The sequence below is a fragment of the Pleurodeles waltl genome, chromosome 2_2 (assembly GCF_031143425.1).
Source record: "Pleurodeles waltl isolate 20211129_DDA chromosome 2_2, aPleWal1.hap1.20221129, whole genome shotgun sequence".
In the NCBI taxonomy this organism is placed as follows: domain Eukaryota; kingdom Metazoa; phylum Chordata; class Amphibia; order Caudata; family Salamandridae; genus Pleurodeles; species Pleurodeles waltl.
The window spans coordinates 963,815,402-963,836,712 of NC_090439.1; the positions used below are offsets into that span (position 1 = coordinate 963,815,402).

Genomic DNA, 21,311 nt, shown 5'->3' on the forward strand with positions numbered 1-21,311 from the left:
CACTTGCACACATTCCCTGCATCCACAAAATCAAAACCACAGGTCGCTCATTCTCTTACCTCGTACCCAAGGCATGGAACAACCTCCCCCTACATATCAGAGCCTCATCCTCACTTCTTGAGTTCCACAAGAAGTGGAAGACTTGGCTCTTCATATAAGCACCTTGTGGACCACGAAACTGGATACCCCTCGAGGGCGATTAGTGCGTTAAACAAATCAATAACACACACAAATTGGTTAGTGCCATGTGGGAGGATACCCACAGGAAGGACTCAACCTAACAGACTGCTTTATTTGAAATGTCAATTAAAAGTGTAAAAATGTGCATGTTTACTTGCACAATTAATTTAAAAATGGCAAATCTCCAAGTATGCCGTGAGATTCAACATATAGCGAGGTTTTACAATATTTACACTCCCAAAAATAACTCCATTAAGGGGGGAAAAAACATTTTCTATACATTAGTCAGGCTAAATATCCGTTTAAAAATTTAACCAAAGAGGATAAGTTAAAAGCAAGCATTTTGAGTCCATTTTGATCAAAACTGGACGACTATCCGCAAACGCCCAGTGCTTGTGACTTCGCTTCTAGAAGCACTGAGCCAATCTTTTCCAAATACAGGAGATTAAAAAGCCAGTGGGTGGTACCATAAGACATAAGCGTAGGCAGTTTCACTTTGGATAGCAACAACTGCCATTCTTTTTGTTTGAAATACTGACAAATGTATACTTTTGAATTTGTAAATCTAACTATGCATTCAACTGTAATTTTTATAGAAGCCCGTTATATTTGACAATCATGTCATGACTCCATACTTGGCTGTAATATTATACAGGGAGATTTTTACATATTGCGCTCAGAACCCTTCATTTTCATGTTCTTTACGTACAACATGGGCAACCGCTTTCACACAACTTTTATTAGAAAAGTTATACAGAACACAGCATCAACTATTTGAGAATATTAACCTTGATAAGCGACAAAACGTCAGACTAAAAATGTGTTAACAAGGATTACCTTTTCTATAATTAAACGTTCAATATATCTACAAGGTCTCTTTTATACAAAGGGGTAAAGCATGGTTTTACAGGCACATGTTGAAAATAAAAAAGTAGCTGCAACCATTTTTTTTCTTCTTTACAATTATTTCTTAAAGGTTCATATTAAAATGCATCCAGTCTCACAAATTTAAAACATTTTCACATAATTTTACATTGCTGGGCACATCAGAGTCCCAAAAAGAGTCATTCACAAAAGTGCCTAAATGACACCAGAACTTTGTGAATAATTTTGCTCTATATATATATATTTATATCTATAAAAACATTTGAAGGACAAACTTTTGCCATTCACATAATTTCTGGTGTTTTCTTTTCCGGTCTTGTAACAGTAAAGCCTTTATTTTTTTGCACAAAAAATGACTGAATAAAATTTTCAAAATGCAAATTCCAAATACAGGAGTGTGCAGTGTAGGAAAATAACGTAAAATGGAAACAATAAATATACTGATCCGATATTCAATTTAGAATAATGTGTACTATGACTATGCAGCTGCAACAGTAATTTCAGTTTACTGAACACAATATACAGCAACATAAGGTCTGCCTAAGGCATAGGGTCATGAAAATATGCCTTTGCAATAACTAAGACGGACTTCTGTGATTCATAAAATAATATATTCAAAGGTAATTTACATTAAAATTAACATTTAAAATTGTTCAAGCCAGGCCACTGACTGGACTAGTAGAAAAGGGTGCGGGGTGGGGGTGTCATGTGAAGGATTTAGCAGGTTTGACTAGCTTGATTTATAAGGCAGAGTAAAAGGATCTGCAATTACTGGCTCATCATTGATTTAATTTAACTTTGGAAAACTCACCAAGCTTTCACCTATGTGAGGTATACGTACAGCTTAAATGATCAGCCATGAGCATGCAACAGTGTGAAGAAACTGGTCGAATTAGAACATTCAACGGGTTTATGTAAATATTCTAGTCAAAGTTCAGTGATTTTAAAAGTCAAAGCACAAGTAAGAACGGTTCAAAAGTTCAGAACAAGAGCAATAGGAACAAAATAAAATTTACATCGGAGGACTTTTCCTAATAGCAACTAGAAGCGAATGGGAGGTAAAGAGTTGCTGATGTCCTTGGTAGGACTGGTAGCACATGATCATCCACTTTTTTCCTACTTCACAGAACAAAACGTGAAATGCAAAACAGTGTCCCAACGTAAACCGCAATTCCGGGTGTTAACTTTAAAAGCAAAAACACGATTAAAAGCTATGGTATCACTTACACTGAACAAGTTTTAAATAAAATCCTAAAGTTCTTCCAGTGTACAATTTTTGCAACAGATTTGACAAAACGATTCACCCGTTGCATAGTAAACCATACTGTCATTGCGAAGCACCCATATGAAACAGATGTTGGTTGCTGAAAGTTATTCAATTGTGCACACGGCTCTGAATTCTTTTACTTTGTCTCATTATATTGGGTCTGCAGAGCTGTACTTTTCCTGCCTCATAATTCAAACCAACCAATCCCCTTTTCTTCCATAAAAATAGATGTTGCACTGAAAGCAAAAAAACTGTACAAACAGAAAAACATCCTAGATCATATGCAACAATCTGTTAAGTGCCCTACACACGGGGGCGATGCAGCTACTAGCGAAATTAACACTAGCTATTAAGTCCAGTAATTTAAATGATATGGAATCTTGGTCCTGGTGTTGCAATGATGTCACTGTACGGTTCTGCTTGTGTCAGCTCAATAGCTAGCTGTTTTTTAAGTACCAAGAAACTGTAGAATTTTGCTGCAGCTTGTTTTTTGTTTGTGTTTATGCAGAGGTCAAGCAAGCTGATAGATTCTGCACCAGTTTTAGCCAACACCCTCTAAAAATGGAAACAGAAAAAAATAATTAGCAACCAGCCACGAGCCATCACAGTAAACAAAAACACTCCAATTGGAAACATTTCAGCTCAACTTTGGGCACATAAAATGGCCCATTGTGCCAGTGTGCTAAGTTGCTGCCTCCATTTTATGGCACAGGGAATTAACCAAATAGTTATGCTCTTGAACAGACGTCTTCTGTCTCTCTAGAGACAGCAATGTACTGATTACGTTTTTTTTCACAGGTGTATGAACATTTTTGAAACCTTATAAATGCAGATGTCACGCTGCCAAAGCCTTTCATACTTTTAAGAAAAATAATTAGCAAAAACAGTTGTGCGAAACTACAAATCTGACATTCGCTGTTGCTAATCAGAGCTAAAGGGCACTTACTGCAGCATTAAGGTGGTCAAGAGTGAGTCTGTGCCGCGGTCAATGGAAGACACGTGGACAGACCTTTTGCCATCCAATACCAATTACTGTAAATCAAGTTTGACATCCTTAAATCAAATCACAGATTTGGACAAAAAACGAATTTGCCTTTCAGTGGGTCTTTTCTATAAACTTTTCACAACAATAATGGGCAGGCTGCATTCCAAACTAGGAGATTATGCGAGTCATAAAGAAAACTGGTTCACTGGACCTACAGAGAGCAGGGGACCCTACAGAGAGGTCCTAGACAAGCAAGCAGACAAGACGGAACATAAATACGGGGAATGACATTGGCATCTTGAATGAGTGGATAGATGCATCCCATGGTTGTAGATTACCCCCATTACTCTGTAGCACATAAAAGGTATGCTAGAATCTACATAATAAGGGACATCCCACTCTGAGCAAACCTTACGTGATGTACCAATGAGTGCAGACTTTCAGACCATGCTTCTTTATAGGTGTGCTGAGAAGTGACCAACAGTGCCCCTCACTGGGAACGAAACAGAAACAAATGAAGCGAGCCACATGGTCACACATGCAGAGTAAGGAGCCTATATAAAATCAGTCTTTGCAGTATCCATGGCTTGTAGGCGATTATCTAGTACCATCAAAGTCTGAAAAATGCTGGAAAGGGTGAAACCAAGTAGGCAAAATCACATATATCCTATGGGTGTGCACTGTCACTCACGCTTTTTGAAGCAGGAGAGGATGTGGAGACTATTTTGGGAACACATCTCCAGTAACCACATATGGCATCCTCCTCAGCTAGATGCCAGAAGTAAAATGGGTAAGATCGAAAACATGCTCAATTACAAGACTAGTAATTTGAACTGTGGTACATATTAGGCATGGAAAAGGTCAGTGAAAACATGAACAGCAAAGAGAAATCTTAACAAAACGTGGGGACCCCCATTAGAATATTTGGCCAAGGATTGTAGAGAAACGGCCTTCCCACGAAATACAAGGGCCTTACAGATGGGAATTTATCAAAGCAGGGAGAAAAAGAAAGTAGACTAGGCAAAAAGGGAGCAAGTAGCAGACATGGCCTGATGAGATGGCCTAGAGGGAGGGGCAATGTGTTGGGGAATTTCCATACTCATTAACTTATGTTTAACAAAATCAAAACTTATGTGATCATAAAAAGGACTGTTCAGTTGACCAGTTTTAGACCACAAAAGGGGGAAACTAGAGGAACAGAGACCCATTCACATCCTCTATACAAAGACAGTACACAACTAGTGCTTAGCTCTTACAAAAGAGAACCTCACAAGTTTGCATTTGGTAACATTAAGCGAGCTTGGCTATCAGATTTGTTGCTCTTAAGAGGTTGAGCAATTACAGCTTGAAATTGCCCTTCCCTTCATAAAGGATTCTAGTCTTAGATATGCAATGGTTGAGTGGGGAAAGGAAAATGTTACTTCCCAGTAGGCATCAGCTCGTGGCATGTAGTGCTGTAGATTCACATGCTGTGCATAAGCTAGCCATCTAGTGTTAGGTTCGGAGTAGTACAACTTGTTTTTGTTCAAAGAAAGTTTGAGTCACGGGATCGAAAGACTCCTCTCGGTGATACTGCACATGGGCATCGATTTGTTAGATTGTCCACAGGTAGGAAAGTGAAGTGGTGAAAAGAGTATAGTAGGATATAAAAGATGTCCATGATATATATGGAAAATGTCACTTACCCAGTGTACATCTGTTCGTGGCATGTTCTGCTGCAGATTAACATGCTATGCATAGGTTCTGCCACCTAGTGTTGGGCTCAGAGTGTTACAAGTTGTTTTTCTTCGAAGAAGTGTTTGAGTCACAGGATTGAGTGGTGACTCCTCTTCGGCTCCATTGCGCATGGCCATCGACTCCATCTTAGATTTTTTTCCCCGCAGAGGGTGAGGTAGGAGTGACAGGATATAAAGAAAAGAGATGCCCATGCTAATGGAATAGAAATATATATACATATGTACAAATGCTTGGCTACAGGCTCCCGGGGAGGGCGCATGTGAATCTGCAGCTGAACAGGCCACGAACAGATGTACACTGGGTAAGTGACATTTTCCGTTCAATGGCATGTGTAGCTGCAAATACACACGCTATGCTTAGACTACAAAGCAGTTTTCCTTCCATAAGCGGTGGTCAGCCTGTAGGAGTTGAAGTTGTTTGAAATAGTGTTCTTAGTACAGCCTGTCCTACTATTGATTGTTGTGTTGCTAACACATCTACACAGTAATGCTTGGTAAATGTTTGGGGTGTTGACCAAGTGGCTGCTTTACATATTTCGGTCATTGGTATGTTTCCTAAAAAGGCCATTGTTGCTCCTTTTTTCCTGGTGGAATGTGCTTTTGGTGTTACTAATAACTGCCTTTTGACTTTTAGGTAACACGTTTGGATGGATTTTACTATCCATCTAGCTAGTCCTTGTTTTGAGATTGGATTCCCAGTATGTGGCTTTTGGAATGCTACATATAACTATTTAGTCTTTCTAAATGATTTAGTTCCATCAATGTAATACATTATAGCTCTTTTAATGTCTAATGTATGCAGCGCTCTTTCTGCTACTGAGTCTGGCTGTGGGAAGAAGACTGGAAGTTCCACTGTTTGATATGAAATGGTGACATCACCTTGGGTAGGAATTTTGGGTTTGTCCGAAGTACTACTTCATGTTTGTGTGCTTGTATGAAGGGTTGCTCAATAGTGAAAGCTTGTATTTCACTAACTCTCCTTAATGAAGTGATTGCAACGAGGAATGCTACTTTCCATGTTAGGTATTGAATCCGACACGAATGCATAGGATCAAATGGTGGATCCATGAGGCATGTGAGTACAATATTTAGATTTCATGAAGGCACTGGGGGTGTTCTTGGTGGTATGATACGTTTTAGTCCTTCCATGAAGGCTTTGATAACGGACTCTAAATAGAGAGGTGTGTTGTATATTTTGTAAGTACGCTGAAATAGCAGTGAGATGTATTTTGATGGATGAAAAGGCTAAATTTGCCTTTTGCAGAAGAAGCAAGTAACCTACAATGTCTTGTAGTGATGCTGAAAGAGGGGCAATCTGTTTGGATTAACAGTAAAACACAAACCGTTTCCATTCGTTTGCATAACACTTCCTGGTAGTGGGTTTTCTAGCTTGTCTAATTACTTCCATACATTCTGTTGGAAGATGTAGATATCCAAACTCTAAGACTTCAGGAGCCAAATCGCTAGACTAAGTATTGCTGGATTTGGATGCCTGATCAGTTGTTTGTTTTGTGTTAACAGATCTGGTCTGTTGGGCAGTTTGATGTGTGGTACTACCGACAGGTCTAGCAATGTTGTGTACCATGGTTGACATGCCCATGTTGGTGCAATAAGTATGAGTTTGTTTTGATGCAGATTGTAGACTAGAAATGGAATGAGCGGGGTGGGGGGTGGGGGGGTTCGAGGAGGAGAAAGAAGCCTAAGCAAATATTCCTGACCAGTTGATCCATAGAGCATTGCCCTTGGATAGAGGGCGTGGGAACCAGGATGCAAAGTTTTGGCATTTTGCGTTTTCGCTGGTGGTGAATAGGTCTATGTCTGGTGTTCCCCAGTGATGAAAGTATGTTTGAAGTACTTGGGGATGAATTTCCCACTCGTGTGCTTGTTGATGATCTCGGCTGAGAACATCTTCTAATTGGTTGTGTATCCCTGGAATGTATTGTGCTACAGGGTGAATGTTGTGTATTGCCCAATGCCAAATCTTCTGAGCTAGAAGGGACAGCTGCAATGAATGGGTCCCTCCTTGTTTGTTTAGGTAATACATTGTAGTCATGCTGTCTGTCTTGATCAGAATGTGTTAGTGAAAGAGAAGAGGTTGAAAGGCTTTGAGTGCTAGGAACACGGCTAGCAATTCTAGGCAATTTATGTGAAGTTGTTTGTGTTTGTTGTCCCATTGCCCTTGAATGTTGTGATTGTTGAGGTGTGCTCCCCATCCAATCATTGATGCATCTGTTGTAAGTGTGGTTTGAGGCACAGGGTCTTGAAATGGCCGCCCTTTGTTTAAATTTGTGGAATTCCACCACTGAAGCGTTGTGTGTGTGGTGGTCTATCAACACTAGATCTTGAAGTTGACCATGTGCTTGTGACCATTGTTTTGCAAGGCACTGATGTAAGGGCTGCATGTTTAGTCTTGCATTCAGGACAATGGCGATGCATGATGCCATCATGCCCAACAGTTTCATGACAAATTTGACTGTGTACTGTTGGTTTGACTGAATTTGTGCCAATAGATTGTGGAATGATTGTATCCTTTGTGGACTTGCAAGTGCTGTTTGCGTATTTAGTGTGGCTCCTAAATATCGTTGAATTTGCGCTGGTTGAAAGTGAGATTTTTGGTAGTTTGAGAATCCTAGAGTGTGTAGTGTTTGCATTACATAATGTGTATGGTTTGGACACTGTCTGATTTTATTAGCCAGTCGTTGAGATATGGAAAGACATGGATGTGTTGCCTTTTTAGGTAGGCTGCCACTACGGCAAGGGATTTTGTAAATACTCTGGGAGCTGTTGTTATCCTGAAGGGTAACACTTTGAACTGGTAACGTTTTCCTTGTATTACAAACCTGAGATATTTTCTGTGCGCTGTATAGATGTGTATGTGAAAATACACATCCTTGAGGTCTAATGTTGCCATAAACTCTTGTTATAACAGTGGGACTACATCCTGTAGTCTTACCATGTAAAAGTGTTCTGATAGGATGTAAAGACTGAGAGTTCTGAGATCTAGTATTGGTCTCAAGGTTCCATCTTTTTTGGGAATAAGGAAGTACAGGGAGTAAACCCCTGTTCTTATTTGATGTTGTGGTACAAGCTCTATGGCTTGTTTGAGTAATAGTGATTGTACTTCTGTTTGCAACATGGAGATGTGTTGGGAGCAGAGTTTGTGTGGTTTTGGCAGTATATCTGGATGAATTTGTGCAAATTCTATGCAGTAACCATTGTGGATAATGTATAATACCCAATTGTCTGTTGTAATGGGTAACCAATTTTTGTGGAACGTTTGCAGTTTTCCTCCCACAGGAGAAGTGTGATGAGGGAAGATGTGGAGCAAGTCACTGTTTTGTGTGTGAGGTTTGTTTTGTTGGCTGATATTTTCCCCTACCTCTGGGGAATTGGTACTGAGGCTGGTAAGATGGTTTTGATTGTGAGGTGGATGCCTCAGATGTTTGGGCTCTAAAACCACCACTGTATTGAGGCTTTCGAAATGAACCTTTGTAGTGTGTAGTATATAGAGCACCCATGGCTTTAGCAGTGTCTGATTACTTTTTCATTTTTCGATGGCCGTATCAACCTCAGGGCCAAAAGCGGTTTCTAATTAAATGGCATGTCAAGGACAGCCTGCTGGATTTCTGGTTTAAACCCTGACGACCGAAGCCATGCGTGTCTCCAAATGGTGACAGCAGTATCGATTGTCCTAGCTGCTGTATCTGAGTCTAGAGCTGACATAATCTGGTTATTAGTATTAACCTGCCCTTCGTCGACTATTTGCTGTGCTCTCTTTTGTTGGTCTTTTGGGAGATGCTGGATGATATCTTTCATCTCGTCCCAGTGGGCCCTATCATACCTAGCCAGTAGTGCTTGGGAGTTGGCTATTCTCCATTGATTAGCTGCTTGCGGTGCCACTCTTACCAGCAGCATTGAATTTCCTGCTTTCCTTGTCTGGTGGAGGTGCATCACCAGATGACTGGGAGTTGGCCATCTTCCTTGCCGCACTGACAACTACGGAATCAGGAGGTAGCTGTTGGGTAATGAATGCCAGATCAGAGGGAGGCAGCTTATATTTCTTTTCCACTCTGGGAGTGATGACCCTTGCTTTAACTGCCTCTTGAAAAATTTGATGTGCGTGGGAAGCGTGGGAAGGGACTGGTAAGTAGTGTGAGTGGAGGATAATGTATTAAAGAGAAAATCATCCTCAAGAGGCTCGGTGTGCATGGCTACGTTATGGTAGGACGCTGCCCTAGCCAAAACCTGGGTGTATGAAGTGCTATCTTCTGGTGGCGATGGTTTTGAAGGATAGCGGTCTGGGCTGTTATCAGAAATGGGATCATCGCAGAGATCCCATGGTTTGACATTGTCTTGGTGTGAATCTGCAGTGTACACTGGAGACTGCAGGTGTAGGGGTAGTAGTTAGAGAGACAGTCAGGTGAGGAGAATGAGGAGGAGACTGATGAGGTGAGAATTGCGTAGGTGGAGTTTTTTGTTTGGGCCTTGGCACTTTAGCTGGTGGCTGATCAGTGTCCAATTGTCCTTGAAAGGCTAGCTTCCTCTTAGTTTTCAGAGGAGGTGCAGTTAGGATCTTGCCAGTGTCTTTATGATTATGAATTCTGGCCTGCCTTTCATCAAATTCCTCCATTTGTGTGTGTTCCTCTGAAAATCTATGGCTTTCTTAAAGTCGTTTTGAAAGTCCATGCGCCTCTGTGTAGATGGGTCTTTTCGGCTTCGAAGTGGATTTGCTCAGGATCGAAAGGCCTGGAGTGGATGTTGGCCTCTGCTCAGACAAGGATTTTCGAGGCTTAGACTCGATGGGTCAGTGTTTGCCTGTTTCAGAGCCTGTGCTCCGGCTCGAGTCCGAAGGCGTGGCCTTTCTTGGTGCCAAAGTTGTTGCCTGGTCACCGGAAGTCTTTTTGCCGGTGGAGCCATGGCCTTCCAGCAGTGGCGTTCCTGAGGCCTTGTGTTTGGGCTTGGATTGGACAGGGGCAGGCATACTCACGTGCTGTCCTGCCGTGACTGGTCTGTCCTCCTCGGCCTCGGAGTCAGACCCTCAAACGGAGACTGTGGTGTGCATAATCTCCTCTTCCTCGACATCGAGACGTTCAGTGCTTCTTGACGCCATTTCCAACATTTGCGCTCTTCTGTCTCGTAGAGTCTTCTTCGAGCGGAAGGATCTGTAGGCCTCGCAAGTCTCCTCTCGATGGTCTGGAGATAGACAAAGGTTACAGACGAGATGTTGGTTTGTATATGGAAACTTGGCATGGCACCGAGGGCAGAAGCGAAATGGGGTCCGGTCCATGAGGCTTCAACGAGGCTTTGGTCGCCCCGAAGGGGCGCGGGTGCCCCGAAGGGCGAGTAAAGAAGTTGGATCCGCCGGTACTGAAGTGTCGATGATACGCGATCGAAACAATACCGACAAATTAGAGAGTTTTCAGGACTTTTCCGACTCGAACTATCGGAGCGAAAAGTAACCCGTCCGAACCAGATGGCGGAAAGAAAACAATCTAAGATGGAGTCGATGCCCATGCGCAATCGAGCCGAAGAGGAGGAGTCACTCGATCCTGTGAGTCGAAAACACTTCTTCGAAGAAAAACAACTTGGAACACTCCGAGCCCAACACTAGATGGCAGGAACTATGCATAGCATGTGTATCTGCAGCTACACCTGCCATAGAACGAATATATATATAACATTTCAATCTGTACACACTTCTGGGGACAAGGGAGGGCGCGTGTGACTCTACAGCACTACATGCCACAAACGGATGTCCACTGGTAAGTAACATTTTTCATGCGATGGCATGTGTAGCTGTAGATACACATGCTGTGCATAGACTGTAAAGCAGTCCCTCTATAAAGTGGTGGCTAGTGTGTAGGGGTTGCAATTGGTTTAAAAAGTGTTATGTACAGCTTGCCCAACATTTGCCTGTTGTCTGGCAAAGACGTCTACACAATGTTTAGTAAAGGTATGTGGTGTAGACCATGTTGCCACTTTACAAATGTCTGCCATTGGTAGGTTACCTAGAAGTGCCATAGATGCACCTTTTATCCTAGTGAAATGTGCTCTAGGTGGTACAGGTAATTGTCTTTTAGCTTTAGTATAGCAAGTTTAAATGCATTTGGCTTTCCAACTTGCTATAGTTGTTTTAGATACTGGGTCTCCTTTATGTGGTGATGAGAACATTTTGTTTTCCTAAATTGTTTTGTTCTATGTAGTACATAAGATCTCGACATCTAGCGTAAGTAGAGCCGTTTCTGCTACCAATTCTGGTTTTGGGAAGAAAATTGGCAGTTTTATTGTTTGATTAATATGAAATTGAGTAATGACTGACTTTTGGATTTGTTCTTAATACTTTTTTTTTATGAACCTGAAACATTTCCTTTTTGCTGCATAACAGTCTAATGGAAGGTTTGCACGCTTGTTTTAAGATATCCATACATTCTTGTGGTAAATGTAAATATCCAAATTCTATGACTTCAGGATCCATATCGCTAGGTTGAGTGATTTGGATGTCTTATCTGTCCCTGTTTCTGTGTTAGAAGATCTGGTCTGTTTGGAAGTTTTAGGTGAGGAACAACTGAGTTCCAGAAGTGCTATGTACCACAGTTGACGTGCCCATGTAGGGGCCACTAAGATCAAGTTGAGGGAAGATTGTTCCATCTTCCGTACCAGGAATGGTAAGAGTGGGAGAGGGGAGGAAATGCGTAAGCCTTTGGAATGATTGTGTAGGTGCCTGGAGGCGAAGTGTTGCCATTTTTTGTTTTGTTGCAAAGAGATATATATGAGGTGTTCCCCACTTTGCAAAGTACTGTTGAAGGACTTGTGGGTGGAGTTCCCACTCGTGTGTTTGTTGATGCGTCCTGCTTAGCAGGTCTGCTAACTGGTTGTCTGTGCCTGGGAGATATTGAGCCACTATATGAATAAGAGGAATAAGCGCCTATTTCCATGGTGATTGTGCTAACTGGGACAGTTGATTGTTCCTTCCCCGCCCCATGTTTATGAAGATAGTACATGGCAGTCATATTGTCTGTACGTAACACTGTTTTGTATTGTAATTGTGGTAGGAATGCTTTCATTGCTAAGAATATTGCTTGCAGTTTGTTTGAGGTAACTGATGTGAAGAACTCTGTGAGGGTCATTCCATATTCCCTGAACTGTTAGGTTGAGGAGATGAGCTCCCCATCCGTTGTTTGAGGCATCTGTTGTGAGAGTAATCTGTGGACACAGGGTCTACAATGGGCCCACCTTTTAAGAGGTTTGTGGTCATCCAACAATGTAGAGAGAGATAAGTAAGTCTGGCGGTCCAACACCACTAGATCTTCCATTGGACCCTGTGCCTGAGACCACTGACGAGAGACTGTTGAAGAGGATGCATATTAAGTCTGGCATGAGGTACTATGTCAATACAAGATGCCATCATACCCAAGTTTCATAACAGTTCTTATTGTGTATGTTTGGGAAAACATGAATTTGTGTTCTTCTGAAATGTGCTGCCACCACTACAAGGCATTTTGAGAATACTCTGGGAGCAGCTGTGACCTCGAAGGTTAACACTCTGAATTGGTATTTTTTTCCCGCTACAACAAATCTTAGGTATTTTCTGTGTGGGAAGATGAAAGGAAGCTTCCTTTAGGGCCGTCATGAAGTCGCCTATATGTAATAGTGGAATGACACTGAAGAGTGACCACGTGAAAAATTTTCTGATAGAATGTAGTTATTTGAGAGTCTAAGGTCCAATATTGTTCTGGGAGACCAATCTTTTTTGAGAATCAGAAAATACAGGGAGTAAACTCCTGTTCCTTGGTATTAAAATGGTACTGATTCTATAGCCCCTTTTAAAAGAAGGGAATTTACTTCTTCTTTGAGAAGGGTTAGATGATCTTGTGAGAGTTTGTGTGTACGAGGATGTATATTTGGTGGAGTGGAAATGAGCTCTAGACAATAACCATTTTGGATAATTTGAAGTACCCATTGATATGTAGTGATTTGAGTCCATTGGGGGTAAAAGTTGTAACTTTCCCTCTACAGAAGTGATGTGGTTTAATGTTGCATTTGATGAGTCATTGTTTAGAGACTGACGAGGAACCTCTAGAGAAAGATGTTTTTTCTCTTCCTTTATTATTGTTTCCTCTATAGGACCCTCTGAAATAACTTCTGGTGTATGGCATGGTGGTTTAGTTTGACTTGTGTTTGGTTCTTGTAACGCTGACCTGAATCCTCTACTAAACCCTGCATGACGCAAATTAAGTTATGAGTGCTGGCTTGCAAAGCTTCCATGTCTTTGGCAGTTTGATTGTCCTTATTTAATTTTTCAAGTGTGGTATCCACTTGTGAACCAAATAAATGTTCCTTATTGAAGAGCATATTTAGACCTGCTTGTTGTACTTCTTGTTTGGAGCCTCAACATCTATGCCATGCATTACATCTTATGTTGACACCTGTATTGATAATACGTGCTGCTGTATCAGCAGCATCAAGTGCACACCTAATGGAGTTGTTAGATTTTTTTTGTCCCTTATTTACAATTTGTACCCCTCTTTTACGATGTTCCCCTGGTAGGTATTGAAAAAGTTATTCCACATATCTAGACAGAAGAGCTTGAGCATTGGCAATTTGCTAGTGAGTAGCTGCCTGAGCTGCTACTCTTCCCTGCAGCATGTAATTTTTTTGCTTTGTCAGGAGGAGGTGTATCTCCTGTTGATGGGCTAATAACCATTCTCCTTGCAGTAGATGGTACAAACAGTCTGAAGGAATTTGTGCCTTTATTCAAAGAGGATCAGTGGGTGCGGCTTTATACTTTTTTTTTTTTTTCAACTCTAGGAGTGATAATCCTTACTCTAACAGGCTCTTTAAATATTTTATTTGCATGTCTAATCATTCCTGGTAACATTGGAATAAATTCGCTTTTTTGTGTGTTGCACCAACAGTGCCAAATAAAAAGTCTTCTTCTATGGGGTCACTATACATATTTACATTGTGATATGCTGCTGCCCTTGACATCACTTGTTGATACGATGAAGAATCCTTAGGAGGCGAAAATCTGGCAGGTTAAAGATCCTGATCATTGGGTGTAATGGGATCTGAATAATACTCATTCCGTGGGTCTTGCTTGTCTAAAGTATCCCCTATGTCTTGGAATCCCCTTGCAGGTGGTGTGAATCCTAAATGAGTATGAGATGTTGGTGGAGTATGTTGTGGAGAGGTAGGAAAAAGGTGGAGATGTGGAAGCATGAGAAGAAATCTTCTCTTTAGCAGTCTTCTTTGGAGGTGCAGAGGAATCAAGACTTTCTTCAAAAGTAAATTTCCTCTAAAGAGGTAGCGGAGGTGATTCTATAATCCCCCCTGTTCCTAGCTGAATCTGAAGTTGGCGCGGTCTAGCGTCCATAACTTCCAAAATTGCTTCCACCTGTGGTGTAAGGGATGTTACAAAGTGTCCAGAGTCACCTTGAGTCTTTTGGAGTTTTCGGTCCCGAAGCGTTTTCACAGGGAAAAATCCTCAGTGCCGCAATTGTAGCTGTTTGTTTCTTTTTGGATGTCGAAGCAGTAGGTACCGAAACAGCATGCAGTTTTGTTGATGCCGAAGTGGAGCTACTGGAGGTTCATGCCAAAGGGCATCTGAATAACTTTCTCGGCTCCAACCATGGCTGGGATGCAGTAGCGAACTGCTGACCTCTTGTTTTATCCGAAGGGATTATGGGTATTTTTTTTACTTACAGTTTGTGCTGGCTGTAAAGTTTGACTCTGGATGTCCAACTGCACACCAGAGTCCAAATCTTGGATGGAGAAGAACCCACCCTTGCTCTACATCTTCATGTGCATGGTCTTCTCCGAAGATGTCCGGTGTAACTTCTATCTGTCGAGACGCCATTTCCATCAGACAGGCTCTTCGGTCTCTAAGTATTTTCTTTGATCGAAAAGAACGGCACACTTCACAGGTCTGGTTGTTGTTGTCCAGTGACACCCAAAATAAACACCTGGTGTTGGTTGGCGTGTGGAACTTTGGAATGGCATCAAGGGCTGAACCGAAAGAGTAGGTTGCATCAGGGCTGCATTGTTCGATAGCTCAACACCACGTGGAAGAGGTAGGCCCAATGAGCTCCAAAGGGTCCGATAAATTTGATTCAGAGTGTAGTAAAAGGAACTGAGTCGAATATTAAAGAATACGCTTTCGGAAACAATATCAACAATGATAGAAAGACGGAAAGAATCTCATTAGACTGTTTGGAGCAGAGAACTCGGAGCGAGAGGAGCACACATCCGAACCAGACGGCAGAGAAAAACAATCCAACCAAGGGCTCGATGCCCATTCGCAGCATCACCGAGAGGAGGAGTCACTTGATCCCATGACTCAAAAAAACTTTCTTTGAACAAAAAACAAGTTGTACTACTCTGAACCCAACACTAGATGGCGAGCTTATGCACAGCATGTGTATCTACAGCTACACATGCCATAGAACCAGCAGATATCACATTCTGCAGCGTGATCAAACTCTATATTTGCTATTCATAATTGTGGCCACATAACCCCATTCACTGAAAACTACATATGTATGAACTTTATCAGCCACTACACCTCGAATGATGTCAACTAGTAAACTACATGAATAATATAATTTAGTCTCCTACATCATCAGTTCAAATTGCTAGCAGCTGTTTATATGTAATATGCAGTTGAGCTGTTAAAGACAGTATGTGAAATTTGTTAAACAAAATAAAAAAGTGTAGTACCTGAAGACCATGAAGCATCTGTTGGGTTCTTTTGTTCCACCTCCTTTCTTCCTGATCTTGTTCTGTGCCTGTAGCATCTTCCTCCTACAATACAGATAGTTATCAATAAAAATCTGATAAATCAAAGTTGGTCACCTCATGTGACTTTTAAAGAACAGCCGAAGTACTGAACAATTTAGTTATCTACTGTACAGACACCCTCACCACCACAACTAATTTAGTTAAACTTCAGGCTCCGTCAGATTGAGAACTTTGAACCAGCTGTCTAGAAGATCGCAGTTTATAATTTTAGGAGCTTAAGCCGCAGGCATTCATTTAATTCCTCAGGTCCATTCCAATATATTTAAGTGTCTAGAGGGTAATGCATGATTTGAGTACAAAGGATAGGTATTAACATCCTGATGGTCGTAAGTGAATAACCTCTCATTCACAATAACATGCAGTCACAGTTAACATGAAGTTGCTAATGTAAGCCTGTGATACTCCTCCAAGCGGACAGGAACTTCAAAAGCCACAAACACATTATTGCCTCTAGGAAACAAACCCACAAATCAGCATAAAGAGCAGAAGGAATGACGACTCCTTTAATGAGGTTATAGTGCAAAAACAAGTCAGTGAGTGATGAAGAAGCATGTGTGCTGGATGCACTCCTTACACAGGTCATAATGACCTCTTGAGACGGAGAAAGTTCTTATGCCTTTGAACCATAAGAACAAGTTACTTACCTTCGGTAACGCTTCCTCACCTTATGAATTCGTCCTTGCGCCAACATCCAACGGAAAGTCTTCTTCCTAGCTGTCCACGTCGACGAGGACGTCATAATGGCACGGCTCCACGTGACTCCGTCTGACGTCAACGTGCCAATAAGAGGTCCTCGTCGGCGTACTGACGTCCGTTTCACCTCATTTTTTAACGTGCCTTTGAGGCGAACAGGTGAGAACCGACCCATCAAAAAACGTAAAGAAAAATATATATACACAATAACATTTCCCATTAAACGCATATATACACATAGAAACATATATATACACATAGAAACATATATATACACATAGAAACATATATATACACATAGAAACATATATATACACATAGAAACATATATATACACATAGAAACATATATATACATACACACACACATATATATACATACACACACACATATATATACATACACACACACATATATATACATACACACACACATATATATACATACACACACACATATATATACATACACACACACATATATATACATACACACACACATATATATATATATATATATATATATACACACACATATATACATATCTCCAGATAGACAAAAACTAACCATTACAAGATAACTGTGAAATCAGGCAGGCCACGGGGAGGCAGGAGGGACTGTGAGGAATCCACAGGTAGCTAGTGTATCCACCAGAAAAAGCGTTACCGAAGGTAAGTAACTTGTTCTTCTGATGGATACAACTACCTGTGGATTCCTCACCTTATGAATAGAGTCTCAAAGCTGTACCGTACTCGGTGGTGGGTGCCCGCCTGATTACACCAAGAAATCTTGCAATAACGAACAAGCAAAATGACCGTCCCTCCTCACTTCAGAGTCCAAACAATAATGTTTTACGAAGGTATGGAGGGACGCCCAAGTTGCCGCTTTGCATATGTCTACAAACGGAACTCCTCTCGCTAGGGTCCAAGAAGCAGACTTAGCCCTAGTAGAATGGGGCCCGATACCTTCAGGAGGGACTTTCTTCGCCAGAGAGTAGTACATTTTTATACACAGGATGACCCACCTGGAGATTGTTAGTTTCTGGAGCGCTCTGCCCTTTCGCTGTCCAACATACCCTACGAACACACAGAAAAAGGGAGCACACTGCCTCACACTCCAGCATAAAATAGCCCCAATGCATCATGGTAAATGCAGTCATTTGATTTAAAGATAGAAACATTTTTCAAAAAGTCTTTCACCTTAAGTAGGTGCAGCAAGTGCCGTATCTCTGGACACGTGTTTCAGCTCTGGTGATGCACCTGTTCGCCTACTGAGTGGTACAAAAACCTGTGAAGAAGTTCGGCGGCATTTCCAGCAACCCCTTGAGATATATTTTCTCTCTGCTGATGACAGCCGAAAGCCAGAAACACGTGTCCAGAGATACAGCACTTGCTGCACCTACTTAAGGTGAAAGACTTTGAAAAATGTTTCTATCTTTAAATCAAATGACTGCATTTACCATGATGCATTGGGGCTATTTTATGCTGGAGTGTGAGGCAGTGTGCTCCCTTTTTTTGTGTGTCTAATACCCTACGAACAGCTGATCATCCAAACGAAAGTCTTTCGTCCTCTCCAGGTAGAAACTCAGCGCCCTCTTAGGGTCCAGCCTATGGAGCCTCTCCATCTTTAGAGGGGTGGGGAGGAGGGTAGAACGAGGGAAGGGTAATAGCCTGCCCTATATGAAAAGGAGTGACAACTTTTGGCAGAAAAGCCGCCCTGGTTTTCAACACCACTTTATCAGGGAAAAACATGGTAAAAGGAGGTTTAACAGAAAGGGCTTTAAGCTCCCCAATCCTCCTAGCAGATGTAATCGCAATTAAGAAAACAGTTTTTAAGACCAAGTATCTCAACGGACATGAAAGCATGGGCTCGAAAGGCGAACCCAACAAAAACGTCAATACCAGATTCAAGTCCCACTGAGGCATGTGAACGGGCGTGGGAGGAAACTTATTAACTAAACCCTTAATGAACCTATTTACAATCGGAGATTTAAACAAAGAAGGTTGGTCCGGAAGACAAAGAAAAGCAGACAGAGCCGCCAAATAACCTTTAACAGCAGCTACCGTACAGCCTTTCTTTGCTAAATTAAGAGCAAACAAAAGAATATCTGAAAGGTGGGCCTTCAAGGGATCTTTTTGATTCTCTCCACACCAAACCACAAATTTTGCCCACCTACCGCCATAAATGGATTTAGTGGAGTGTCGCCTGGACGAAAGAATAACATCCACTACATCCGGTGGGAGAGAAAAGGAACTCAGGTTGCCCCATTCAATCTCCAGGCATGAAGGTGCAGGCTCTGGAGGTGGGGGTGTAGAACCCGCCCCTGCGAGAGGAGGTCTGCCCTGAACGGGAGACGGAGCAGAGGGCACAGAGTTGAAGCAGGTCTGTACACAATACCCTTCTCGGCCAGTCCGGAGCCACCAAGATGACTTGGGCCCGGTCTTGACAAACCTTCCCCAAAACCAGAGGAATCAAGGGTATGGGGGGGAAACGCGTAAAGCAACTGGCCGTTCCGGGACATCTAAAATGCATCCCCCACTGCTCCTTGGAACGGATACTGGAGGCTGCAGAACAACGGGCAATGTGCATTCTCCCGAGTGGCGAATAGATCCATCTGAGGCGCACCCCACATCCCGAAGATGTAGAGGACCAGGTCTGGATGGAGACGCCACTCGTGATCTATTGAGAAGTGACGACTGAGACGGTCCGCACGTACATTCAGAACTCCGGCCAAATGATTCGCTATTAAGCAAATCTGATGGTCCTGAGCCCAGGACCAGAGCCGCAAAGTTTCTCTGCAGAGAAGGTACCACCCTACTCCTCCCTGCTTGTTTATATACCACATCGCAGTAGTGTTGTCTGTTAAGATCTGAACTGACTGACCGCGAAGGGAAGGGAGGAAGGCCTTGAGCGCCAAACGTACCGCCCGCAACTCCAACAGATTGATATGCAACATCTGTTCCGCTGGAGACCAATGACCCTTGATCTCCAGGTCCCCCAGATGAGCTTCCCACCCTAGAGTGGAAGCATCCGATATCACTGTGGCCACCGGAGGTGGTAGTGAAAACGGTTTTCTTTGGGAAAGGTTGCCGTCCACTGTCCACCAATGAAGATCCGCTACAGTGTCCTTGGAGATCTTTATTGAATCCCTGAGATCTCCTTTGTGCTGGAACCACTGCCTGCGGAGGCACCACTGAAGAGCCCTCATATGCCAGCGAGCGTGAGTGACCAACAGAATGCAAGAAGCAAACAGACCTAGCAGGCGTAAGACCTTGAGGACTGGAACTGCCGCTCCAATTAGAAACATTGGAATCAGTGCCTGAATGTCCCGAACCCGCTGAGGCGGGGGGGGGGGGGGGGGGGGGGGGGGGGGAGGGGGGGGGGGGGGGGGTAGGCCAAAAACAATGTTGTGTCCAGTACTACCCCTATGAACAGGAGGCGTTGAGAGGGCTCCAGGTAAGATTTGGGCACTTTTACAGAAAAACCCAGATCGAACAACAACTGGGTTGTCATTCGCAAATGAGACAACACAAGCTCTGGAGACTTGGCTTTGATCAGCCAATCGTCCAGGTAGGGAAAAACCGCTACTTCCCTCCTTCTGAGATGTGCTGCAACAACCGCCATCACCTTCGTAAAAACCCGAGGTGCTGAAGTAAGTCTAAACGGAAGGACCGCAAACTGGTAGTGTTGCGTCCCGACCACAAACCGGAGATACTTCCTGTGCGACTTGATTATCGGAATATGAAAGTACGCATCCTGAAAGTTGACAGACACCATCCAGTCTCCTTTGTTCAACGCCAATAGTACCTGCGCTAGGGTCAGCATTTTGAATTTCTCCTGTATGAGGAACAAATTCAAAATCCTCAAGTCTAGGATCGGTCTTAGACGACAGTCCACTTTGGGAATCAGGAAATATCTTGAATAACACCTGTAAGGAAATGCCTCCTTGGCATGGTTGCCCCCTGACCTTTTGCCTTTGCTGATGCTAAGTTTTGATTTGAAAGTGTGCTGAGGCCTGCTAACCAGGCCCCAGCATCAGTGTTCTTTACCTAACCTGTACTTTTGTTTTCACAATTGGCACACCCTGGCATCCAGGTAAGTCCCTTGTAACTGGTACCCCTGGTACCAAGGGCCCTGATGCCATGGAAGGTCTTGAAGGGCTGCAGCATGTCTTATGCCACCCTGGGGACCCCTCACTCAGCACAGACACACTGCTTGCCAGCTTGTGTGTGCTAGTGGGGATAAAAAGACTAAGTCGACATGGCACTCCCCTCAGGGTACCATGCCAACCTCACACTGCCTATGAAGTATAGATAAGTCACCCCTCTAGCAGGCCTTTCAGCCCTAAGGCAGGGTGCACTATACCATAGGTGAGGGCATAAGTTCAGGGTAGCCATAAGAGTATATGGTCTGGGAGTCTGTCAAACAAACTCCACAGCACCATAATGGCTACACTGAAAACTGGGAAGTTTGGTATCAAACTTCTCAGCACAATAAATGCACACTGATGCCAGTGTACATTTTATTGTAACCTACACCCCAGAGGGCACCTTAGAGGTGCCCCCTGAAACCGTAACCGACTATCTGTGTAGGATGACTAGTTATAGCAGCCTGCCACACACCAGACATGTTGCTGGCCACATGGGGAGAGTGCCTTTGTCACTCTGTGGCTAGTAACAAAGCCTGTACTGGGTGGAGGTGCTTCACACCTCCCCCTGCAGGAACTGTAACACCTGGCGGTGAGCCTCAAAGGCTCACCCCCTTTGTT

General features: G+C 42.9%; 1 protein-coding gene across 1 annotated transcript in view; it reads right to left on the minus strand.

Annotated features, from left to right (window-relative positions):
- Window positions 1–901: 901 nt before the first annotated feature.
- The window catches only part of RAD21 (RAD21 cohesin complex component), a 205,049-nt gene continuing 184,639 nt past the window's right edge, over window positions 902–21,311 (minus strand). The window contains exons 13-14 of the mRNA XM_069220648.1: window positions 15,770–15,853; window positions 902–2,887 (exon numbers count right to left, since the gene is read on the minus strand). Of these exons, the coding sequence (XP_069076749.1) occupies window positions 2,696–2,887; window positions 15,770–15,853 (276 nt within the window). The 3' untranslated portion in view covers window positions 902–2,695. The remainder of the gene's footprint in view (window positions 2,888–15,769; window positions 15,854–21,311) is intronic.